The sequence below is a fragment of the Ambystoma mexicanum genome, chromosome 1q (assembly GCF_040938575.1).
Source record: "Ambystoma mexicanum isolate Mex_15411 chromosome 1q, UKY_AmexF1_1, whole genome shotgun sequence".
Taxonomy (NCBI): domain Eukaryota; kingdom Metazoa; phylum Chordata; class Amphibia; order Caudata; family Ambystomatidae; genus Ambystoma; species Ambystoma mexicanum.
The window spans coordinates 940,262,141-940,283,103 of NC_090922.1; the positions used below are offsets into that span (position 1 = coordinate 940,262,141).

The 20,963-nt window shown below is 45.8% G+C and overlaps 1 protein-coding gene across 4 annotated transcripts in view; it reads left to right on the plus strand.

Annotated features, from left to right (window-relative positions):
- Positions 1–20,963, plus strand: part of TTLL7 (tubulin tyrosine ligase like 7) — a 2,250,822-nt gene that overhangs the window by 329,286 nt on the left and 1,900,573 nt on the right. For all 4 annotated transcript variants that reach the window (XM_069641609.1, XM_069641612.1, XM_069641610.1 and 1 more), the window contains one exon: positions 4,552–4,730. In XM_069641609.1, coding sequence (XP_069497710.1) covers positions 4,706–4,730 — 25 coding nt within the window. In that variant the 5' untranslated portion in view covers positions 4,552–4,705. The remainder of the gene's footprint in view (positions 1–4,551; positions 4,731–20,963) is intronic.

The following is a 20,963-nucleotide window of genomic DNA, read 5'->3' on the forward strand; positions in this document are numbered from 1 at the left end:
AGCAGCAACATGGGCTGTGCCGCACACCTTCACTAGACACTACTGTCTGAGTCAGCAACATGCTGAGGATGTGCGAGTGGGACGTGCAGTGCTGCAGCACCTGTTCCAGTAAGGTAAGCCCCGCAGCTTCCAAGATTTGGTTCTACTAATGTGTTTGGGGCTTGAAATGACTGTAAATGGATATTGTTCTGTTGATGGGGTCATGTTACCTGTGGCATTTGTCTTGTTTGCCTGTATGCACCTGCAGTTTCTCTTACTGCTACATAGTCTATTCACAGCATGTGAATCCATGAAAGATCCAATGCTGGAGAAGGGAGTAGTTTCTTAACTGTAACTCCATTTCTGCAGTGTTGGTATCTTTCATGGATTCACATGCGCCCTCCGGCCTCCCCCCTTCAGGCAAACAGGTTCCTCTATTTGGGTGAGGTTAAAATCTGAAGGGAAGCCACGGTGGTGGGACTATTTATACTGGACGTGCCTAATGCACCCATAAGATGTCAATAGGACACTCAAAGTGTCAAAGTTTTCCATAGGAAAACCACTATATTAAAGTTACTGAGGTTTCCCAGCCTGACGACGGGAAATATTCACAGCATGTGAATCCACAGCATGTGAATCCATGGAAGATGCCAACGATGGAGAAATGGAGTTGCAGGTAAGAAAGTACTCCCTTCCCAGCAGCCTTGGGACAGTGTTGTAGTCTTACTGTACGCGCTGGTTCCGCGTAATTAGCTGTGCACTATTTAGACGCTGACAGCCCATGCTCAGATGCGGATTATTAAGTGTTTGCATGGGATGACAAGGTGGTTGTGGAGAGAAGCATGTGCGAAGACTGGGACTCCGGAGGACTGAGCCATGAGGAGACAGAAACCTGGGCCGCAGTGGTGACCATCAACCCGGGCTGCAGTGGTGACATGACGCGCCGCCTGTGGTTTTGCTGTTCTACTTCTGGTTCGAGCAGTCCCGTGGGGCTCACGGACCCTCAGATAAGTAAAATACGTGTATTGTATTTTATTGGTGCACGCACATGAAATTGAGGAAAAAGCACCAGTGGCGCACACTTGCTATCGGAAGACATTGTTTTCTGGAGTTGTGAACTCGATAACTACGTTAGTAGCATTTAGTTCTGACAAATGGAGCGAGGTTCTGCTGCAGTAAGCGGAGGTAATGCACAGTCTAAGGGGTGTGTGGGTGTGTGTTTATGAAAAAGACTCCTGCAGTACAGTTTGGAGCCAGCTAGGCTACAAGTTCTAATTAACTCATGTATGTGTTCTGCTATGATTGCTTCACCAATGGGCCATTCGTTCGTAAATTAATTTGGGAGAACATCCCTTGTGTCTTTCCATACGGCTTGCTTTGTGTGCTCATTCATGCCTCTCATGTGCCATCCTGTGTTTATACTATGCATCTAAAGTTTCCTTGTCAAATATAGAAAGTATCTATTGTATCTATTGTATGAGTATGGTATAGAGACAATCAGGTTTTAGGAGATTAGTCAGGTCAGGGTTAGGTTAGGACCAGATGTTTCTTGATACATGTGTTTTTCCCTTACTCCCCCATTCCTATCCAACTACGTTTACCCTTCACCTCTTTCCAGTTTCCCTAACTTCCCTTTCCCTATCCACAAACTCTCCCTAATCCCTCTTCCCCCTCCCCCCATTGGCTGCCACGTGGTTCCCTGTAGTTTCAACATCAGGCGCCCATGCCAACCACGGTGGGAGGGTCGAATCCATTCAGCTTCTATGGTTCTGGGTAGAGTGTTGATACTCTCTTCCTATCAGAGTTATTGTGACAACCTCTCCCTCTCCCTTTAGGATAAGTATGCCCCTGTCGCCATCCTTTTGTCTTAGTCATACATTGCAAACGTTTCTCAGTCTCTCTTCCCGGTAGCGTTTCCTCATTTGACGGGAGGTCACTCTGTTCAGTAGGGTCGTCGTTTCTTCCTGCTTTGTTATATGGTACAACGTATTTTGGTATTGAAATCTCAGGCCACGTGGGAAAATCAATCTATGGCGAATTATTTTCAATCTATTACAATGTCTTCACTTGCCGGCTCGTCCAATAACTGGTGAAATAAAGCCAGCACGTAGTCATTCAGGTCTGCATCGGAAATTGATACAGGTATTCCCTGCAGCCTAATATTCTTTCTGGACCTGTTCTCAGTATCTTCTTGTTTATTCACAACCCGCTCCGTATGCTGTTCGAGAGAATCCATCCGTTTTGACAGTTCATCCTTTTCATAACCCTGTTCACACAGGGTCGTCTCAGTTTGGTTGACTCTTTTTTTCTGTCACTAGCATCTGTTTATTCAGGTCCATTTCTTGAAGGTCTGATCATCTTGTAGGGGGGTCCTCAATTTCCAACTCTAAATTTGTGCTTCCAGGGGAGTGGATTTGCAATGATACTTGATGCTGGTGCTTCGCAGCCTCATGAGCCTGCATCATTGCTTTGATGTCACCCGAGTCGGGGCCTTTCTGTGTGCTCGGCTGTTTGGCCATCTTTAACTTTCCCTCGGGTATGTGCTCAACAGGGGGTACAAACTGCAGTTTCTTCACCCTTGCAGGCAGTTTCTTCACCTTCGCAGCGACTGGTATCCTGTCTACTATGTTGTAGGTCAGGTGTAGCTCCTAGGGCCCCCCAGTTAAGCTGCTAGTGGCACTATCACAGTTCCAGGATGCAAGGGTGTCGTTCTGCCTGGGTTCACTTTCTTGCTCCCCGGGCACTAATCTCTACTTCCACTGCATTTTCACTCTCACTCGACCCTACCGGTCCCACCTTAGAGGTTGTGTCCAATCGCTGTACATTGATTCCTCTGCTCCCAATCCACGGGTACTTGGCTTGCTCTGCCACATACCCAGCATTCAGTGCCTCGGAAACATTAGGAGCAGTAGTTTGCCAAGACTTGCACCAAGTTCTTCAGAGTTCATGCTGGCCTCCCCCAACCAGCTTGTGCAGTTATATATCCCCCGGAGAAGAAAACGTCATGGGAATGGGCTGTGCACAAGGGGTCTTCCTCTCACAGTGGGAGACTGCATTCTGTTGGCCAAGTTATGATTCCCAGCCGTGCCATCCAGTTCCAGTGAGGGTTAACCGCTCCCTGGGCAAAGATGGACCTCAGCGCTGGCTCTCCCGCCTACTCCTACATCTTAATTTCATGCACAGAAGGAACCAGAGCATTCCCCTCTTCCCTCCACCACATGCCCCTCCAGGGTGCAGCCTGCGGGAGGGCGGGGGACTGCTGTGAAGGCCGTTCCACTGCTGCTCTGACGCGGGCAATATGTTGGTACTCCACCTCCTGTTAGGTGACTCGGTAACGCTGCTGGCCTTCTTGAGCCTCGCCGCAGCTCTGACTGCTACGAGAGCTTGTTTCCGGCTGTAGGGGAGCAGGATATGCCACTCAGTGTCGGGTCACTTACAGCTATGCAAGAGGAGCGCCTGTCATTTTGTGGGCGCAACGGGGCAGTTTATGGACCGAATTCTTCCTTCCCGTGGGCCAATGCATGCCAAATTCAGGAGATCGCTACCAAGGGATTCCGATCTCCTTCAGTGGGCCTGGGGATCCGCCAGCCACATGTAAGGGGGATTCAGGGCCCTCAGAGCGGTCATGGGCACCAGGGCTCACCGAGGCAGCATGTGTCTCTGTCTCCGGCTGGCCACAACCCCAACTTGCTAACTTTTAAGGTGCAGGGGTGTAAATGGTTTCCTGCAATTATTTTGAGCTCCGCCTCACACTAACTCCCCCAACCCCACCACCAAACCTCCCCCGGGTATTTTAGATGTGCTCCACCCAATGAAATACATAAACAATGGGTACATGATGTTTTTCACAGCATTTAAGATTCCATATTGCATAAATAAGCTTTTTTGCAGACCTAGAAATCTGCTTAAAAAGTATGGCTCGTAGTCCTCTTTGCTTACATCTGAAATACCATACATAGCTAAATTTTTTCATAGCAATTTAAGTTCATTATTTCACATGCAGAGAAAATGAATGCTGCAAAAGGAAAATAACAGCGATGTGAAATGGGTACTGAAACATGCTTGTCATCCTTGATCATATGTATGCGAATTTTGATCTTACTACTGTGTTTGGGACATACTGGATTATACCTCCTCACTACCAAACGCTAGTAGGCCTTTTCCCAGTTGATACCATTTTTCCTTTGACTCTATTGAAAACTATTTTGCAGGATGTCATTTAAAAGGGAACTTGGTCTCTAGCTGTCTTCCTGAGCGAAATTGTTTTCTCTTTGCATATGTCTAGTGAGCTTTAGAATTCATCCTATATTGAAGCTATAGATTTAAATATTCTGTTATGGTAAGGCAGCAATATATTACCTGCAGTGTTCAACTTCCAATAAAATATGACTTGAAATTGCTAGTTTGAACTCAATATACAGGGTTGAACCTTTTTGTTAGCAAATGTTCTGTCCTTTTTGGTAAATTTATCTCTCACCACAATATCAGAACTGCTTGGCTACCTCACCTGACATGTGAATGAATGCAGATTGTTTTTGTTCTGAAGGCCGTGTTTTTTTTTTTCTTTTCCAGATTTTGCTGTGGATATTCCTTAAAAGAATCATCAGAAATTGAGACTTGTTTGCCATTAAAATGGTATGACAGAGGGAGTGTCTTGTGAAGCCTTTCCTGTTGCCAGAGAGCCAGACTCAACTGAGACACTCCAAATGCACTTTACCTGGACATAATGCCATCTTTTCCTAATGAACAAGGTGTGCATACTTCCACAATGGCTATATCAGCTTGTATGTTTATATATCTGTGTGTGCAATAGATATTCATATTTTTATCTTATTGAAATAGCATAAAAAGGGCACTTATAGAAACTGTTTTTATCATCCTCCGAACTCAGAACAAATAAGTAAAGAGTTCAGGCCTCCAGATAAGGGGTGTATCGACCACTTTTAATCCCTAAACCTTGACAAATAATCCCAAAAAAGAAAAACCTGGAGTAAAAATTCTTAAAACAAAAAATAGGAAACTGACACACATCAGCTTGTCTCTCTGCTTTCACTTACACCTCTCCATGGGTAGGTTTGGCTCAGTAGTGCACATCGTGCCATAGGAGAAAACTTTTATTACTTCCTGATGCAAAGTGATACAAATGTATCTTTTAATATGCATGAATAACTAGGTGCAAAGAAACATTTATTACCAATACTTTTCTTTTCTATAGTTAAACCCTATTTAATTGATTATGAAAAATACCCCTATTAGGAATGGGACTTTGTTTTCTACTCCCTAAAAACATTTTACTCCCAACTTAAAGTCGGCCCCCTTGGGATTTGAATATGTGATTGCACAATGACCTGTGAAGTGACTGCCTAACACACTAATCTGTCTGATTGGCTTTCCTGGGCCAATATTCCAATTGTTGGATGGAAAATACACAAATCTACCCTTTTCTATTTTCTCAATTTCTGTATGCTTATTTCAGTTTGTTTAAAGCTTTAATAAGGAAAACTGTTTAGGTATATGTGGACCAAGTGCACTTACGAATACACTAACTAGACACTATACAAATGCCCTACAATAGTGGCTAAGTTGTGGCATAATCTGTGTTCTTGTTCATAGAAAAACAGAAAATGGACCCTGTTATTGAGGCTAGAGGAATCCACTGTATAATCAATAAACAATCTATGTATCAAAAAATATATTTTATTATTTTCAACATAGCACTTGAAGTATTGTCTACTCTTCAGTCACATGAATTCCTAACAACATTTTGACATTTTTTCAATCGTCTCACCATCCACACAATCTTACATTCCATACCACAAATGATTGATAACAACAAAACAACACAGGAGAATTTCCCCTATCTACAGATAACATTTATCAATATACAATTTTTGTTACACCAGTGACCCTTCTTTGTGTGTATATATGTCAAATAGCTCCACAGCTTATTTGCAAGATCTACATATGTTTAAGTCGTATAAATTTTGCTGTTACTCAATCTGCCCACGAGTCAACGATCTTCTTCAGGATCAAACCAGACTTCAACTCTGGTCTATACAGTGTTTGGGTGAACAATGTCTTCTGGTACATATTTCCCGCGTATATATGATGGGGGTAGTGTCAACAAGGGAACTTATCCTTCAAGCCTTCCAGCAACGTGTCAAGGGCAGCTTATTATAGAGAGTAGACCAAACAAAATGTGTTCCTCTCTTCATCTGACTCATTAAGTTCTTCAAAGTCAACCAGTTGGATTTCCAACTGCTTCCGAGTGCGACGGGATATCAATTTTCTCTTTGAACCCAATGGGTGTCCATGTCGAATGCACTGTGATTCCAGTTGTTCAAATCAAGTCAAGATATATTCAGTTCTCCGCAAAAGTCTGGAAAGTATTAATTCTCGGTTTCCAGTATGTTCTTGCTGCTATTCCATGGCGTCTAGCTCAGTGTTCCGATCGGGCGGACAAAGCGATGTCCTGAAAATTATCAATGTGTTCTTGTTCAGTAATGATGGCCACGTATTCACCAGCACAAGATGAAGACTGCTGTTTTTCCTATACATTGCTCTGTTTGGATCTTTTCCCGTGACACACTCTGTGGGCATCTTGTCAGAAAGTCTGGAGTGCTTTTAATATAGCATATCATACAACATAACATATTGTGACGAGTTAGGAATGAAAACCGGACACAAGGTTGCCATGTTTTTGGTTAAAGACTTTTATTGAAAACAAAAAGGGTTGGGAAAAGGCCTCTCTGACCCTGCTCTAAGAGGAAATTCCCTACCTAAAACCAAAAACTACAGATCTGCCTGTGTCAGGATGTCAAAATCAAAAGTGTGGGTAGTGTTCTGTGGTGGCGTGGCTAAGCAGCCATGCTGTGAGGACGTTAACTCCGAGAGCTCCCGTCAATCCGCAACTATCCTGGCCTGAAACCGGGGTTCCAGTGCACAGGGACCCATGAATAATATCGTACTGGATGTCGGAATGTAGCAGGCACACTTGTGAGAAGACGCGTGGCTGGGAAAATAAACTGCAACTGAGATCGGAGCGGCGAAGTTCAAGGACCAGCCGAAGACAGAAGCTTAAAATAGCGGCCACTGCGAGGAGCGGCAGTGACTGAACAATAGCAAAATATCGAAAGAAGCAATTACAACAATAAGTATTGGAACACGGTGGGCACAGTGCCACAGTGCTCGGCGTTCACAAAGGTCAGATCTGAGCACAAAAGGCAGGTGGGGTAACAAAGACAGCAGCAGGATGTGGGGAAGACCGGACAGAAGCCAAAGTAGGGAAAACTGCCTGGGTCCGCTGCGGTCTGCCCAAACGAGAACAATATAATTCCAAAAGTTGTTGTAACGTGAGAGACCCTGATTCCGAAGGGGAAGAGAAGAACAACATATTGCACCCCCGGAGTTCAGACCACAGCACATCGATACTTGCAGACGGAACGGTAGTGGGAAGGAAGCTGCGTTATCGCAGGTACGTTGACAGACATTTGGCTACCATTGTGATTAGCCCATAAGCACAAAGGCATGAGAAAAGAAGAAGAGTATGGACGCAGGCCCAATGGCAGTGTTAGAAGTGACCCGAAATAAGAGACTTGCCTCTGGAGATGGGTACCCGACTTTCTAGTAAAGCCGGCCTAACAAAGGGATTGACAGCGGATGTGAAATTGGAGCAAACATAAGTCAGGCCGGTGCAGGAGGAGCAAGCAGGGTTAGAAACTCTCATAGGACAAGGACTGCCACATTGGGATCCGTACACGAAAGAACATTTTACACTTTTTGAAGCATTACAGCGCGTCGGATCCCTGGTCGGCAAGAACGTAGCTGTGCTGTATGCGGTTTCCTCCAGAGTCCCCCTGCTGCACGTTTAAAGCTTGACATGAATATTCAGCTCCCAGTGCGGACTGCCCTTTGTCAGTAGAGAGTTGTTCCCAGTGTGGTTTCCTCCAGACTGTGCCCACGCACGTTTCAGCATAAAGCATATGCTCCGCTTCCAGTGTGCTCCGCTCATAAAGGTGGGCCGAATGAATATACAGCTTCCAGTGCGGTCTGCCCTTTGCCGGCAGACAGTTGTGCTCAGTGTGGTTCCCTCCAGAGTCCACCCGCCGCACGTTTGAGCAGAAAGCATATGCTCAGCTTCCAGTGTGGTCCGCCCATAAAGGTGGGCAGCGGGATGTTGGGACACATGCCCTGCAGGCTAAAGAAAGCAAACTCCGGAGCGTGTTGGCCAGCTTCCACCTTGGCCAAACTCAATACGGAACACCTGTGACACAAGACACAACAACGCAGCGGGTGCCAGAATATCAGCGCTGCACACTAAAACATCAGTACCTTTACCAATACATGCACAACTGCGCGGAATATAGAAAGGCTAAAACCGCAGAAGCTCTCCCGGTGGCATGCAGCAAGGATAATAACACACGACACTGGCTGTAGTCATTCCCTGCAGCCTAGCCCAGCAGCTGGAGAGCAGCAGGAGTACGGCTGAGCCCCTTGACCTGCTGTGGGGCTTTACGTGGAGGTGACTGGTGGCGGTGAGGCACAATCAGGCACTGGCAGTATACCAACAACTCAAAGCAAGGACTGGTTATAATAGCCAGACAGACACTCCCAGAGAAGAGAGGCAAACCAGGAGCGCAGAGATAAAAAGACTCGATACCAAGTGCACGTACAAAGGCGGACGGAGCATTGGCACGGGAGGGCCAGACAGTGCTGGCCTGCCTTGCTTTCGGCATAAACACAACAAGCAACAAGCGGAGGATCAACCTCTGTATAATGGAAACAGCTGGTGGTTGCGCCGCCCAGAGGATACAACCTCAGAGGGTGGAACCGAGACACCTAGTGGGAAGGAGCAGCAGAGGTGCCATATGGTTTAGAAATGGGCTGTGGACGCAGGAGAGGAAACCTTACCCATCCGGTTATTATCTGAGGGAAAACCTGCAAGTATTGGGCGGCCAGACAGACCTGAGAAAAAAGACGAGAGCAGTTATGTCTTCCAAGTCGCAGAAAGGTAGGATGCGACAGCCCACACTAGACACCTTCAGCAAGGCTGCAAATCCAGCGGATAAGGAGGGTTCAAGCAACCCCCCCTCCAAAAGAAGAATCGACACATATGAAGGGTGACAGACAAGTACTGGAGGCCATAGCAGCACTGAAGATTGCATTAGAGCCCAAAATGGACGCCATTAGTCTGGATGTGAAACTCCTACGACAAGATGTTGGGTCACTAGCAAAGCGCATGGGGTGCTTGAGAAAGAGGTTGCGGAGCAAGCAACCAGTTTTAAAGAATCTTCCAGCGAAGTCAAAATCTTACAACAGCAAGTGCAGAACTTGGAATAGAGAGTGGAAGATGCAGATGGGTGGGCCAGACGCAATAATGTACACATCATCGGACTTCCGGAGGGTGAAGAAGGCATTAATCCCACTAATTTTATTGAAAACATGGTGCTTCAGGAAATCGGCCCAGGCAATCTTACTAAGGGCTTCACGGTGGAGAGGGCACACAGATCTTCGGCGAGAAGACAGCGACCAGGAGCTCCACTGCACCCAATAATAGCCCATATCCTGAACTACAAAGATAGGGAAAGAATCTTTGGGTAGTGTACTGTGTGTGAGCAGACAGACATCCTACATTTGCTCACTGGCTGCTGCTGGAGGCGGACCTAAACTAATTTAAGACTCCTCGTGTAGTGGAGAATGGGGGAGTGTGGATAAAGTGTTCTGTGTTCCGTGGCTTCTGGGCACTCAGGTACTCGGGGCACATATAGCAATACACCTTTAATAATGCTACTTATCAACTAAATCCCAACTAAAATCTCAGGCCTGCAGGCCAACGGTTATTTGGCAGTGAAGTGAAGCGCGCCCAGTAAGTTATTGTATACCGTGTACTGAAGTATTAACTTTGTGAACTTTCACGTACCAAACAAAACCAAACGAAAACAACGCTGCTGTCCCTTTGTGGTGCATCTGACTCGCAGAACTGCCTGTATTGTTTGAACTGGTGGTGTCACACTAATAAGTAAATGCTATGTTGCTGTAGAGAGATGCGACTTTGCTGTGGGCTTACGGCGTGTAACGCTCACCTGGCTCCCACGGAGGCGCTGGTCTGGTCTGGGTTGCTGTGGCCTCTTCAAGCGTGATGCGCAGAATTCTGACCACCGTTTGACCAGGACCCCCAAATCTTGCTTGTCTGGCCCTAGGAATATCCTTCTGCAGATGAGAAAGGGGATTAACTGTCTGCTGAATAGTGTGCTTGCTCCACCCTTTCCCCCCTCGTTCTTCTCTGACTTCCTCCAAAACCCCCGGTTTAAGCTCACCTTATGGTTTGGAAGGATGAACTGCTTCTGGTGCAGGGGCGCGCGTTCGTCCAGTTACTTCACTGGTTTTCAGAATGGCGCTGGCAAATCCACTTGACTTTTCTGAGCGATACGCCGTAAGTAAGAAGATGCAAAAGTTCAAGTGTGAGCCTCCTTTTATGTTGTTTTTCCTAACCTGTGATCTGTCCTTTATTTCAGGTGCAGAACAAAGGCGATGCGTTGAGGGGTTAAATTGCCGGTGGTAAAATCAGGTGAGTTAGTGATGAGGGCGACCCCTCTAAATGTCTTTATAATTCCCCAGTAATGTCTTTTGTCCTTTCCCCATAGGGGCCGGGGTGCGGTACCTGCCAAAGATGCGGCGCCGACCCGAGATGTGGAATGGTTCACCAAGAAAAGCCGGTAAGTAATATGGCTGAAAATTCGGCTTTCCTCTTGTGTTCCCTTGCTCACCTTTTGTCTCTTCTTCTCTCCCCTAGGTGCAGAGATGTGGCGACTAGTGCTAAGAGCCGCGATGGAGCCGGGCGGCGTCTCGGGAACAGGTGAGTGAAGCGCGGCGCTGCAGCGAGCAACGCGGTGCTTTTAAATGGAAGTCTTCCTTCAGGAATGCTGGCGTGAAGATTCCGGATGCAGGTAAGAAGGTTGAATAAGTTCTTGGTTTTCACCTTTCTCTTCTCTTCTTTCCTTACTGATGTTCCAGGTTCAAAGCGGGCGTGGCTGGAGTCCAGGTGCAGGAGCAGACACGGTGAGCGTTCAGCTGCTGGGATGCAGAACAACACGAAGCACGTGTGGCTGTCCGGGCGTGGCTTAAATAGCCTTAGAAGAAGTTCCAGTTGAGTATTCTTCCACAGCCCCACCCAAGTAACAAAACAGTTCCTTCAGAAAAATAGTCCCTCCTAAGCCTCATTTGGCTTGGTTCTTCATGCAGCATGGTCTGCATCAGGTGAGTGTGCAGCATGGTCTGCTTCAGGTAAGTGCACCAAAGACTTCCCCTTATGAACCTGGCGCCTATGGCGCCAGGACAGAGTCCAAAGAGCCCCTATAAAGGGCCGCTGGGCTTTTACCCGGGGGCGTGATGCCTGCTCCCGGGGGTGCTGGGCCTGGCCTGGTGCTTCGGGGGTAGGCATCATGACACGGTGGTTCTACGGCATGCCGCAGTCCTTGAGGCTATTGCGGGACTCACAGCTTAAGCTGAAGCTGCTTATGTATTTTGGAAATCTTCTTTTTTGTTTTAGTCCACATTCCTACGCTTCGTGTTAAAACAGAGGGCTATTTAAGGGCAATAAAGAAAGACTCTGTTTGTTTGTTCCGCCCATACTTTTACTCTTTTTCTGAACTCTGTGACAGATGCTCCCACCTACTCCCCAGGGATCTTCCATTCAGGTGGCCACAGAAGGGCCATTGCTTTTGGATCCCGACCCTGGGAGTGGATAAAGGAGGGAGGATCACCTGAGTGGAAGTTGATGGGGGATTGGGAGAATACCCAAGGGCAAGACATGGTATTCCCCCTTTCCCTATAAGCCACCAACCTACTCTCCCTCAGCCTTAATGGGGTATTGCCAAGTACACCCCATCTTCCCATTTCCAATAAATACTAAGACTTAAAGAAGAGGTGATCGGGAGCAATGAGGATTACCCATAGCAACAACACAGGGATACGCAGAGAGGCCTACCATGTAACACCAGTGGATTGTCCCACTGATAGTCTGGTATGGTCAGGCAATCAACCTAAACCATTTACACCTGACTACACTTGACAATTACTTCAGGTATTAAAGGTGTGATTCTGTCAGGAAGTAGGAGCGACCTGGGATTGCTGGTTGGAACGTGAAGGCAGCAACACGAGAAGCCTGGGCCGACCAGAGGAGAACGAGACGATGGCCCAGTGTACCAGAAGGGTCTATGGCGAGGCGAAGGAGCCGGGTCTCTGAAGCCAGAGGAAGGCGTGGCACTGCTTATTGGCCGTGTTTAGGCCAGTGCTCGTTCGCCTTGGACATGTGTCGGTCCCAGGTGTGTCTGAGGGACAGGTGGTAAGACCCTGACCTCACACCTGGAATCTCGGGGACCTGCTGGCCGGTGCTGCGCTGTCACAGTGAGTCTCGCTAGGCGAATGAGAGGAACCCAGGGGCGGGAGGGTGGCTGGAGCGGGAGAAGCAGCTTGAAAGCAGAAAGTAAAGTGGTAAGCGGAAAGAAAAGGAAAGCAAGGAAAAAGCAGAGGGTGCTAGGGACACGAAGCGAAAGACAGTAAAGTGAGGGTGCAAGCAACCCGAACCAGGAAAAAGGGGTGCGAGCGACCTGACCGATTTTCTTTTTTTTTTTTTTTTTTTTAAACTGAAAGATTAAAAACGAGTGAAAGGAAATCAAAGTGAGAGTGCGAGTGAGCCGAAACAGGCAAGAAGGGTGCGAGCAACCCAACGGATTGAGAAGTGAATTACAGAGTGAGAGAAAGTAACAAAATGATGTGAGCGACCCAAAAGCAGGAAAAGGGGGTACGGAAGACCTACAGGTTAAAAAAGGATAGGCAAAGAAAGGAAAGTGCAAGGGTGCACAACCAAATAACAGAATGTGCCGGGGACACAAAGTCAAGAAGATTGTGCAGGAAGCATAGTAAAGAAGAGAGAAAGGTGAAAGAAGGTGAAAGAAAAACAAAACCTTAAGGGAAAGAAGCACAAGAGGAAAAGGTGCCCAAAAGGAAGAAACAGAGTACAAGGACAGGGGTCAGGAGTCAGAGTAGTCGCACAGGGGAGGAGCCAAAGTCAAGTGTTTTCGAATGTCAGACGCTATCACATGGAAAGATCTACGTGTTAAAACAGTGCATCTTGACAAGGTGAACTTTTGTGTGTGAAACCACAGGGGCCTAAGCTTGGGGAAGGGATCCTTGAGAGGACCACCAGAGACATTGTTGAACATTGTAAAAAGAGGCCTAAACCTTGGGGAAGGGAACACTGAGAGGCCTAACAGGAACTGTGTCCTTTTGTTTGGAACTGGAAGGATCGAAGCTTGGGGAAGGGAACCCAGAGAGACCCAGAGACATTGTGAACTTTACTGATTTACGGCAAGAGCCCTACGTGGAAGGTTCCCAGGGTAACCCTTTTCAGTTGAACTATTTTTTAACTGGCAGAACTACACCAATGGGTAAGACTACCTGAAACCAACTGTAGTTTACATTTTCTTTTTTCCACAAATTTTCCTTTAAGAAAGTCCCTGAACACATTTTGTCAGGGCAAGCATAGGTTTAGACACAGACGGACTTTGGTTTGGACTTATGGACATCAACGGCCCTTAGAAGCATCAGTTGAGGGAACCGCCCCTTTAGAGTTAGGGCCAGTCAGACATTCCAGCAACCCAACAAACTGTTACCTTTGAGTCTGTGGGCCACAAGTCCGGCTGTAACCTTGCTGGTGCTACCGGCAGGTTTCCGCCAGACTTGCCATATTTACAGACACCTGGTTTGCCGGAAACACCAGGGGATTATATGACCCTGGTGTTCCGGGAAGTCAGGCGCCGGTAAATGTTAATCCCCATTCCCATTTAAGTCCGATAGGGCTCAATGGGAATGGGGACCACAAAGCACTGTGCGGGCGAGTGCTGCTGAGTCGTACTATGCCGGTCCGGTATCAACGGTGCTGGTAGGCTTACCAGCACCGTTGTTACCGGACTTGGATGGTCATCATGAGGCCCAGTGTCTCTCTTGATACCATGCCTGTCTCACAACACTTACTACAATACAGGGCGATCAAACCAAACTAAATAGAGACTGTAAACCCTCAGTTTGCTGCTGCTTTGTATGCCTTTTTTATTTTCAGTTTTTCTAGTTTATTGATTAATTTAGTACGGCAAAAGGACTAGACTAAAGAAAGACCAGAGGAAGTCTATAAAATTGGAAAATTGGCACAATGTTCCCTTTTTTTCCTTTTTGACTTTTCAAAACTAACAAAACTTTTGCTGAATAGTGTATTGACCCACGACTCAGGTGTTTAATGAGTCATTGTCACTCATTAAATGGGAGAAGCGCTGAGAGGTAAAAAAGAAGGCAACATGGACCAGAATTCAGCCATAAACAAATAATAAAGGCTAATGTGGCCGTGGGCTTAATTTCATTTATTCAGTGCCAAACACTTATGAAAAACAACCTACTCTAAACAAAACAAACCAAAATTATATTTGCAACAAAGTTGCTGCAAAACCTGCACGAGGCAGGGGAAACCGGCAGTTTAACCAAAGATCTACCAAATCAATTAAGTTTGGTGGTACCTAACACTACTGGTGATGTCTCATTGGAATCTATCTTTCCTCTTAAGGATGAACACAGACTGGAAGAGCATGCAAAATTGCCCTTACACGCCCCCACTGCTTTCTTTACTATCACAGGTATGATTCATGAAGCAGATGGTGTGCATAAAGGGGCTCTGAGAACACAAATTGCCTGTGAGCTATCCTGTGCCGCTACCATTACAACTGACGCTCTAGAAGACTTGGACAAATCGTTTTTACATTTATGTAGGGACATAGGTGATTTAAATGAGAAGGATACAAGGGAACTGAAAAGTTCATCAGTTAAACCCACTAGAGCAGTAGCATGGCAGCAACATCAAACGCACAAGGATGACGATGATCAAAGTCCGATACAAAGACCCTCTGAATGGACCAAAGTCTTCTGCCTTTTCTACTCCGCAAAACATCCAAACTAGACAAGAGCCTAACATCCTTTCTCTTCCTAATTTGGATACGCTGGGTCCAGCATCAATTTCAGCTCTTGACTTGGTGCTGGAATTGCTACTTCATCTGTATGATAACATCAAGGAATCAGTCCAAGGTAATCAGCGTCAAATTCTACAGACAGAGAATTAAATTTAAGAAGTGCTGAATATAGTCAGCACGAACAAGACAAAGAAAAGATCTAAGGTGTCTCAACTCGAAACCAATGAGGAGAATAACAGATGTTTGCTCTTAATGTCAGCTTTGGATACCTGGTGGAATGTGGAAACAGGAAGTTTGACACCCAACAGTCCATCCCCTTTAATCGAATGTCAACTGGGGAGTAGCCCAGTTTTGCCAACACATAATATCACCACTCATAGTATTTGTACATGGGTATTATGATGCTGTTGCTGTACTGTACATCTGTGCTGTCCGATTCAGTATAGCGCACAGTATTGTGATGTTTGCACTCTGATGCTAGATGAATTAGCATTCACAAAGCCTCTAGATTTGGCTTTGGTGTAGGCATAGGATAGGTATTTGCCAGCCACTGCCGTAATGTTACTATCTAGCCATACGATGGTAGCAGGTGTACAGTGCATGCTTGCGATGTTGGTGAGTGACAAATGCCTCTCTAATTCCTATGCACAAGCCAAAACCATGGACTTTGCAAATGCTTGTTTGGGCTGGTATGGGCGTGCCACTGATTTCATCAGTTTGGGACGAGGTTAAAGGCATGGTCTAGTAAAAATCTTTATTGTCCCTACGGGTCAGCCATGTTTTTTTAAGCCTAAGTGGCTCGATTTTAGAAAACTTTCCTATGGACCTTACCCGAGTTTTCGTCCATTAAACGCACGCGAAAACAAGCACCAGGGAGCCGCCATTTTCTGATAATCCTATCTTTTCCCCCATCGCCCTGGCTGACCTGCTTTTGCGGCACTAAATCAATTCCCCCGCCCCTGAGCCTGTCATCAGCAGACTCGTACCGCCCATTTCCCAACGCCAAAGCACGTCTCGTGTCAACATTCGCTGCGCTTCAGCGAATGACGTGTCGCCATGGAAATGGCAGGACACCTCTTTCCTCAATAAGTATAAACAGACCGTTTCACAACACACAGCAGCAAATTTTCGATTCCATTCCTCTCTCTGTGTTACTTTGAGTATTCTGTGACTCGTTTCAGTGCTCTGGTCAGCTACCTTCGCCGCTGGTAGCCCGTGTGAACAGATACCAGTACCACCGCTATAAATTATTTTAGTTTGTTTAACACACAATGGCTACAATAATGCCCTACATGTACGAGCCCGAGTACACCGAGGAGGAACTACTGGAAAGGGAAGCACGTGAAAACGATGGGGATTCGGACAGCAGTTGGCAGGACGAATCAACAGATGAAGAGCCTGGGCCTAGTCGAATGGACGGCGTCTCCACCTGGTGCACATGCAATCGGTGCGAGCTAATGCCAACTGAGGACGAGAACTGCTGCTGCCGAGAAAACTCGGGATGCCTGGCCTACATTTCGGAAAGCGAGCCACGACCGCAATGCATCACCGAGCTGCCAGACTTTAGGGCAGCCTGCCTCACACGGGCCGTGTTGAGAATAATGATGGTGCTTATGCACGAACTTCGCGCAACTGTTCGTCCTCGTAATCCGAGTAACGAGTAAGTATACTCTGCTTGTCATGCCACTCCTATTTCATGTTCTTCTACTATATCCAAAATTACATCTACATATCATTGTAACGCATGTAAGTCGTTCAATAGTGTGCATTGTCTAGATAGCATTTGTCCGTGCAGAATGCCATTAGTTACAAGAATTGTCATTGACAACAAATGTTTATTAAACTTATCTCGGTCATTTAAAAACAGTTTGTTTCATTCCTTTTCACAGGTGGTACAGGCTGGTGGCCTATCGTTCCTTTACATGGTGGCTCCACGGGATGCTTGGGCACCGCGTTCGAAGAGTGATACCCGCCTGTGCCGTTCGTGCCATTAGAGAAACGTTCCCGAGTGACAGCGGTCAGTACAGGGGATTTTCTCTTGCTGTTCTGCAACCTGAACTGTACAATGTTTAAAGTCTTGTATTTTTGTGTTATCAAAATAAGATACAAAATAAAACACCACATATATTTTAACAACGGTTGTTTCGATTTTTTAAATGAATCAAGTGTGTCTCCATTCAAGGATGGACGTCAGACATCTGTGCCCGGAGGGGTGAAGGTCTGGTTGCTGTGAAGCAGGGTGGTCACTATCTATCTAAGCTAACAGAACATATTCTCGATTATGCATGCACTAAATAACACTTGTTCAAAGTCTTTCAGTGGGTTATGTCTCTATAAAAGTCACACATATGTCTATACTAACAATTACCATTGGATTATACAGGCCTTGGGTCTTGACCACTATAATACACCGGTTGAAGTGTGGGTCTGTGCTCACAAGAATCTCCGGTATGTGGCATTTGTTATTGATAAGCAACGATATACTATCATTGATTTAAAGACGATATACTATATATTGATATAAAGGCGGTTCGCGCCGGTGGATGCGCGCTGGCATGGGGGGCTGTCAGGGGCGCGAAAGGCCAAGGTGCCAAACTACATGTACACTTCAAAAGGTATCCCACGCCAAGGGGCCATCGGTCACATGGCCTCCTCAGACCCTGTGTCTCCAGCCAGGCCTCCCCTTGAAGCAGGCCGCCCCCCTGCAATCCACATAAGTGTGTCTCCATTCAGCAGTCTTCCTGTGCCTTATCTGCACGCCCCAGGCCCATCCATCCCACCCCCCTGTATCAAAGGCGGTTCGCGCCGGTGGATGCGCGCTGGCATGGGGGGCTGTCAGGGGCGCGAAAGGCCAAGGTGCCAAACTACATGTACACTTCAAAAGGTATCCCACGCCAATGGGCCATCGGTCACATGGCCTCCTCAGACCCCGTGTCTCCAGCCAGGCCTTCCCTTGAAGCAGGCCGCCCCCCTAAGACCACGACATACATACGTCATTCATTCACAAACACACCCCTGTTTCTAATACTTTATAAACCACTTGATATGTCTCATGAGAACATCTTTGTGCTTTGCAAGTCAACTCCTGAATGTGTTACCTGGCAACCACTGAGATCTACGCTAATCTGCTTGTCGTCGTGCTATCCGTGAACTTCTGTGACCGTTTAGAGCAAACCCATCAGTGTGCTACCTGTGGCCACCCACCTATTCTCCTGCAACATACTGCTCTGCTTGCTGAATCCAACTGTTTGTTGGTCAAGGTAAGGCCATGTACCCTAGTCATATTTCGCATATTTTTAAATTTCTATCTATTTGCGAGTTGAGTACACAATAGTGCTAGGTTCATTGGTCTCATTGCTATTGACTTGAGTTTCCATTGCTATGCTATCAATAGATCTATTTATTTTCATCTGTGTCTATTGTCATCGAATTGCACCCTTCGGGGGTCCAGTCTATAATGTAAGCATGTTTCCTTCTCGTGCAATACAGAACATCCAAGGGATGAGTCACATGTTCAGTTTTTAGTCACATCATTTATACATTTCTGCAACTTATGCAAATACTAAGCCACACATAACGAACTGGTATAGTTCCTGCGACCAAAACAAACCTTGCATTTATCATTGTATGATTCATTTACTTTTGTATCAATATTTATTCTTGAAGATTGTATAATAATGTCGATATTTACTTTTAAGATTTATCAACAATGCCTGCTTGTTCGATTAGCGGTTGCCCTTCGAAGACCCATGCTAAATCTGGAGGCACTACAATGCAGGTATTCCCGAAAACTGTTGATCGAATAAGAGAATGGGTCAGACATTGCGGATATCCACTGGATGAGCTGGAAAGTAGAGTCCAACAAGTCTTACAGGACAAGAGGGGTGATCGATACCGCATCTGCAGCCGGCACTTTTCCTTGGACATGTACACAACATCTTGGGTAACAAAGAAGAATAAACGGCGAACGACACGGAAATTGCTCGAAAATGCTATTCCCACTCTATTCGTCCACATTCCGCCACCGGTGAGTCAAGTGTCCGGATTTAGCTTTAGGCCTTGCAGTAGTGTGTAGGTATCCGAACGGATTAATTGATATTGTAGGTGTTCTATCCCTTGTAATAATTTCGATATTGATATGAGTGTATAGTTTTTTGAATAATGACATTTACCAATATATTATTTTTCGATTTCATAACCCACAAACACAATGTATATATATGGGAACAGGGAACTGTGCTGTATTGAGCATTTTACAAGTATTCTGTCGCCTTGCATGGCTATTTTTAATATTGGCATTTCATTATCAATCATTAATTTACCTTTACAACTTCTTGACTATCCCTTGAATCTGAAGCAAGAACATTCTACATCCTTGACGTGGTCGCAGTTATCAACCACTTCTAGCCCGTATCAGGAAATCTTACTAGGCTAATCCGCTACAGACTTGTTTTATGCATGTCAAGTAATATTTTTATTTTATCGTGTAATGTTTGGTTAGTGCTTTCCAATTGATATACACCTTAGTTATCGTCCACTGGTGTTTGTTTTCAGTTCTAATTAGTGTTATCCATACTAATGCAAGTACTGTCTTTCAGGGAGATGCTGAAGCGTCCGCCACATCTACAACATTTCTAGATGTTCTTCAATAACAGGAAGTATGGATACTGACAGCTCCATCGAGCGTCATCATCAGAGCTGGAATTCTTGTCGTTTGATTGTTCTACACAATGTTTCATTCGTGGTTAGCCGTTGATATGTACCTGTGCTGTCGACCCCAGGTGTGTGTTATGTTTTCACTATTGTAATCCTCACTAATGCAAGTACTATGTTTCAGGCAGTTGATGGAGCGTCGACCCCTGCACTTGATGCAGAGCCTGACATTCAAGTAAATCCAGGGGAAGTGGAAGCGGGGCCATGCGTATGCGAATCGGCTCAACAGCTTTTGGAAGTGCGCACTACATTTGCAACATCCATAGATATTCTTCAGCAGCACGAGGTATGGATAATGACCGCTCCATCATGCGTGATCATATAACGTGATTCCATTTGCTATACTTTCTTCCCTATTAATGCAAGTGCTGTGTTTCAGGGAGACGACGGAGCTTCCACCACAATCACAACATCTCATTTAGATGATACAGATGTAAAGGAATCGTTGAGATAAGTCAATGAAATGTGATCATATTTGGATTTTCCTTGATTCTTTTGGACAATGCATCATTTGTGGTTATCTCTTTATATGTACCTGTGCCGTCGACCCCAAGTGTGTGTTGTGTTTCCAATATTGAAAAGCATACTAATGCAAGTACTGTGTTTCAGGGAGATGCGGATGCCTCCTCTCCAATACAACCATTCATGGCAGTCCATGCAGAGCCAGAGGTATGGATACTGACAGTTCCATCGAAATAGATCATCACTGGTCGAATACTTGTCGTTTGATTGTTGCACACAATGTTTAAATCGTGTTTGGCTATTGAGATGTACCTGTGTTCGTCCTCACGTGTGTTTTATGCTAACAATATTTTGATACATAGTAATGAAAGTACTATGTTTCAGGGAGACGATGGAGCCTCATTCCGTGCTGTCTATGCGGATACAGAAAATATAGTCGTTGCAGCACAAGAGGAAGGGAGGACATACGGAAACGAATCGGAGCTACAGCGTGCAGATGTTGAAGGTCGAGTCAAAAAAGTTGCAAAGAAAAAAAACAAAAAAAGGTTAGTTACAAACAGTTCATAACTTTAAAAAAATGTTTGTGCTGGGGACTATTTTATGTTTTTTTCCAGTCAATTCTACTACACTCAATCTTGTGTTTAAACTGAACATCCCTTTTCCAATCTCTCCTCCAGTTACCCGTGGGTGTCAGAACTATACACACACAGAAGCGAATGAGAGATGTGGCTTGCCAGACCGTGTACACTATGGAGGAACTATTGAGGCGAGGCGTGTTCAGGCTCGAGATGCTCA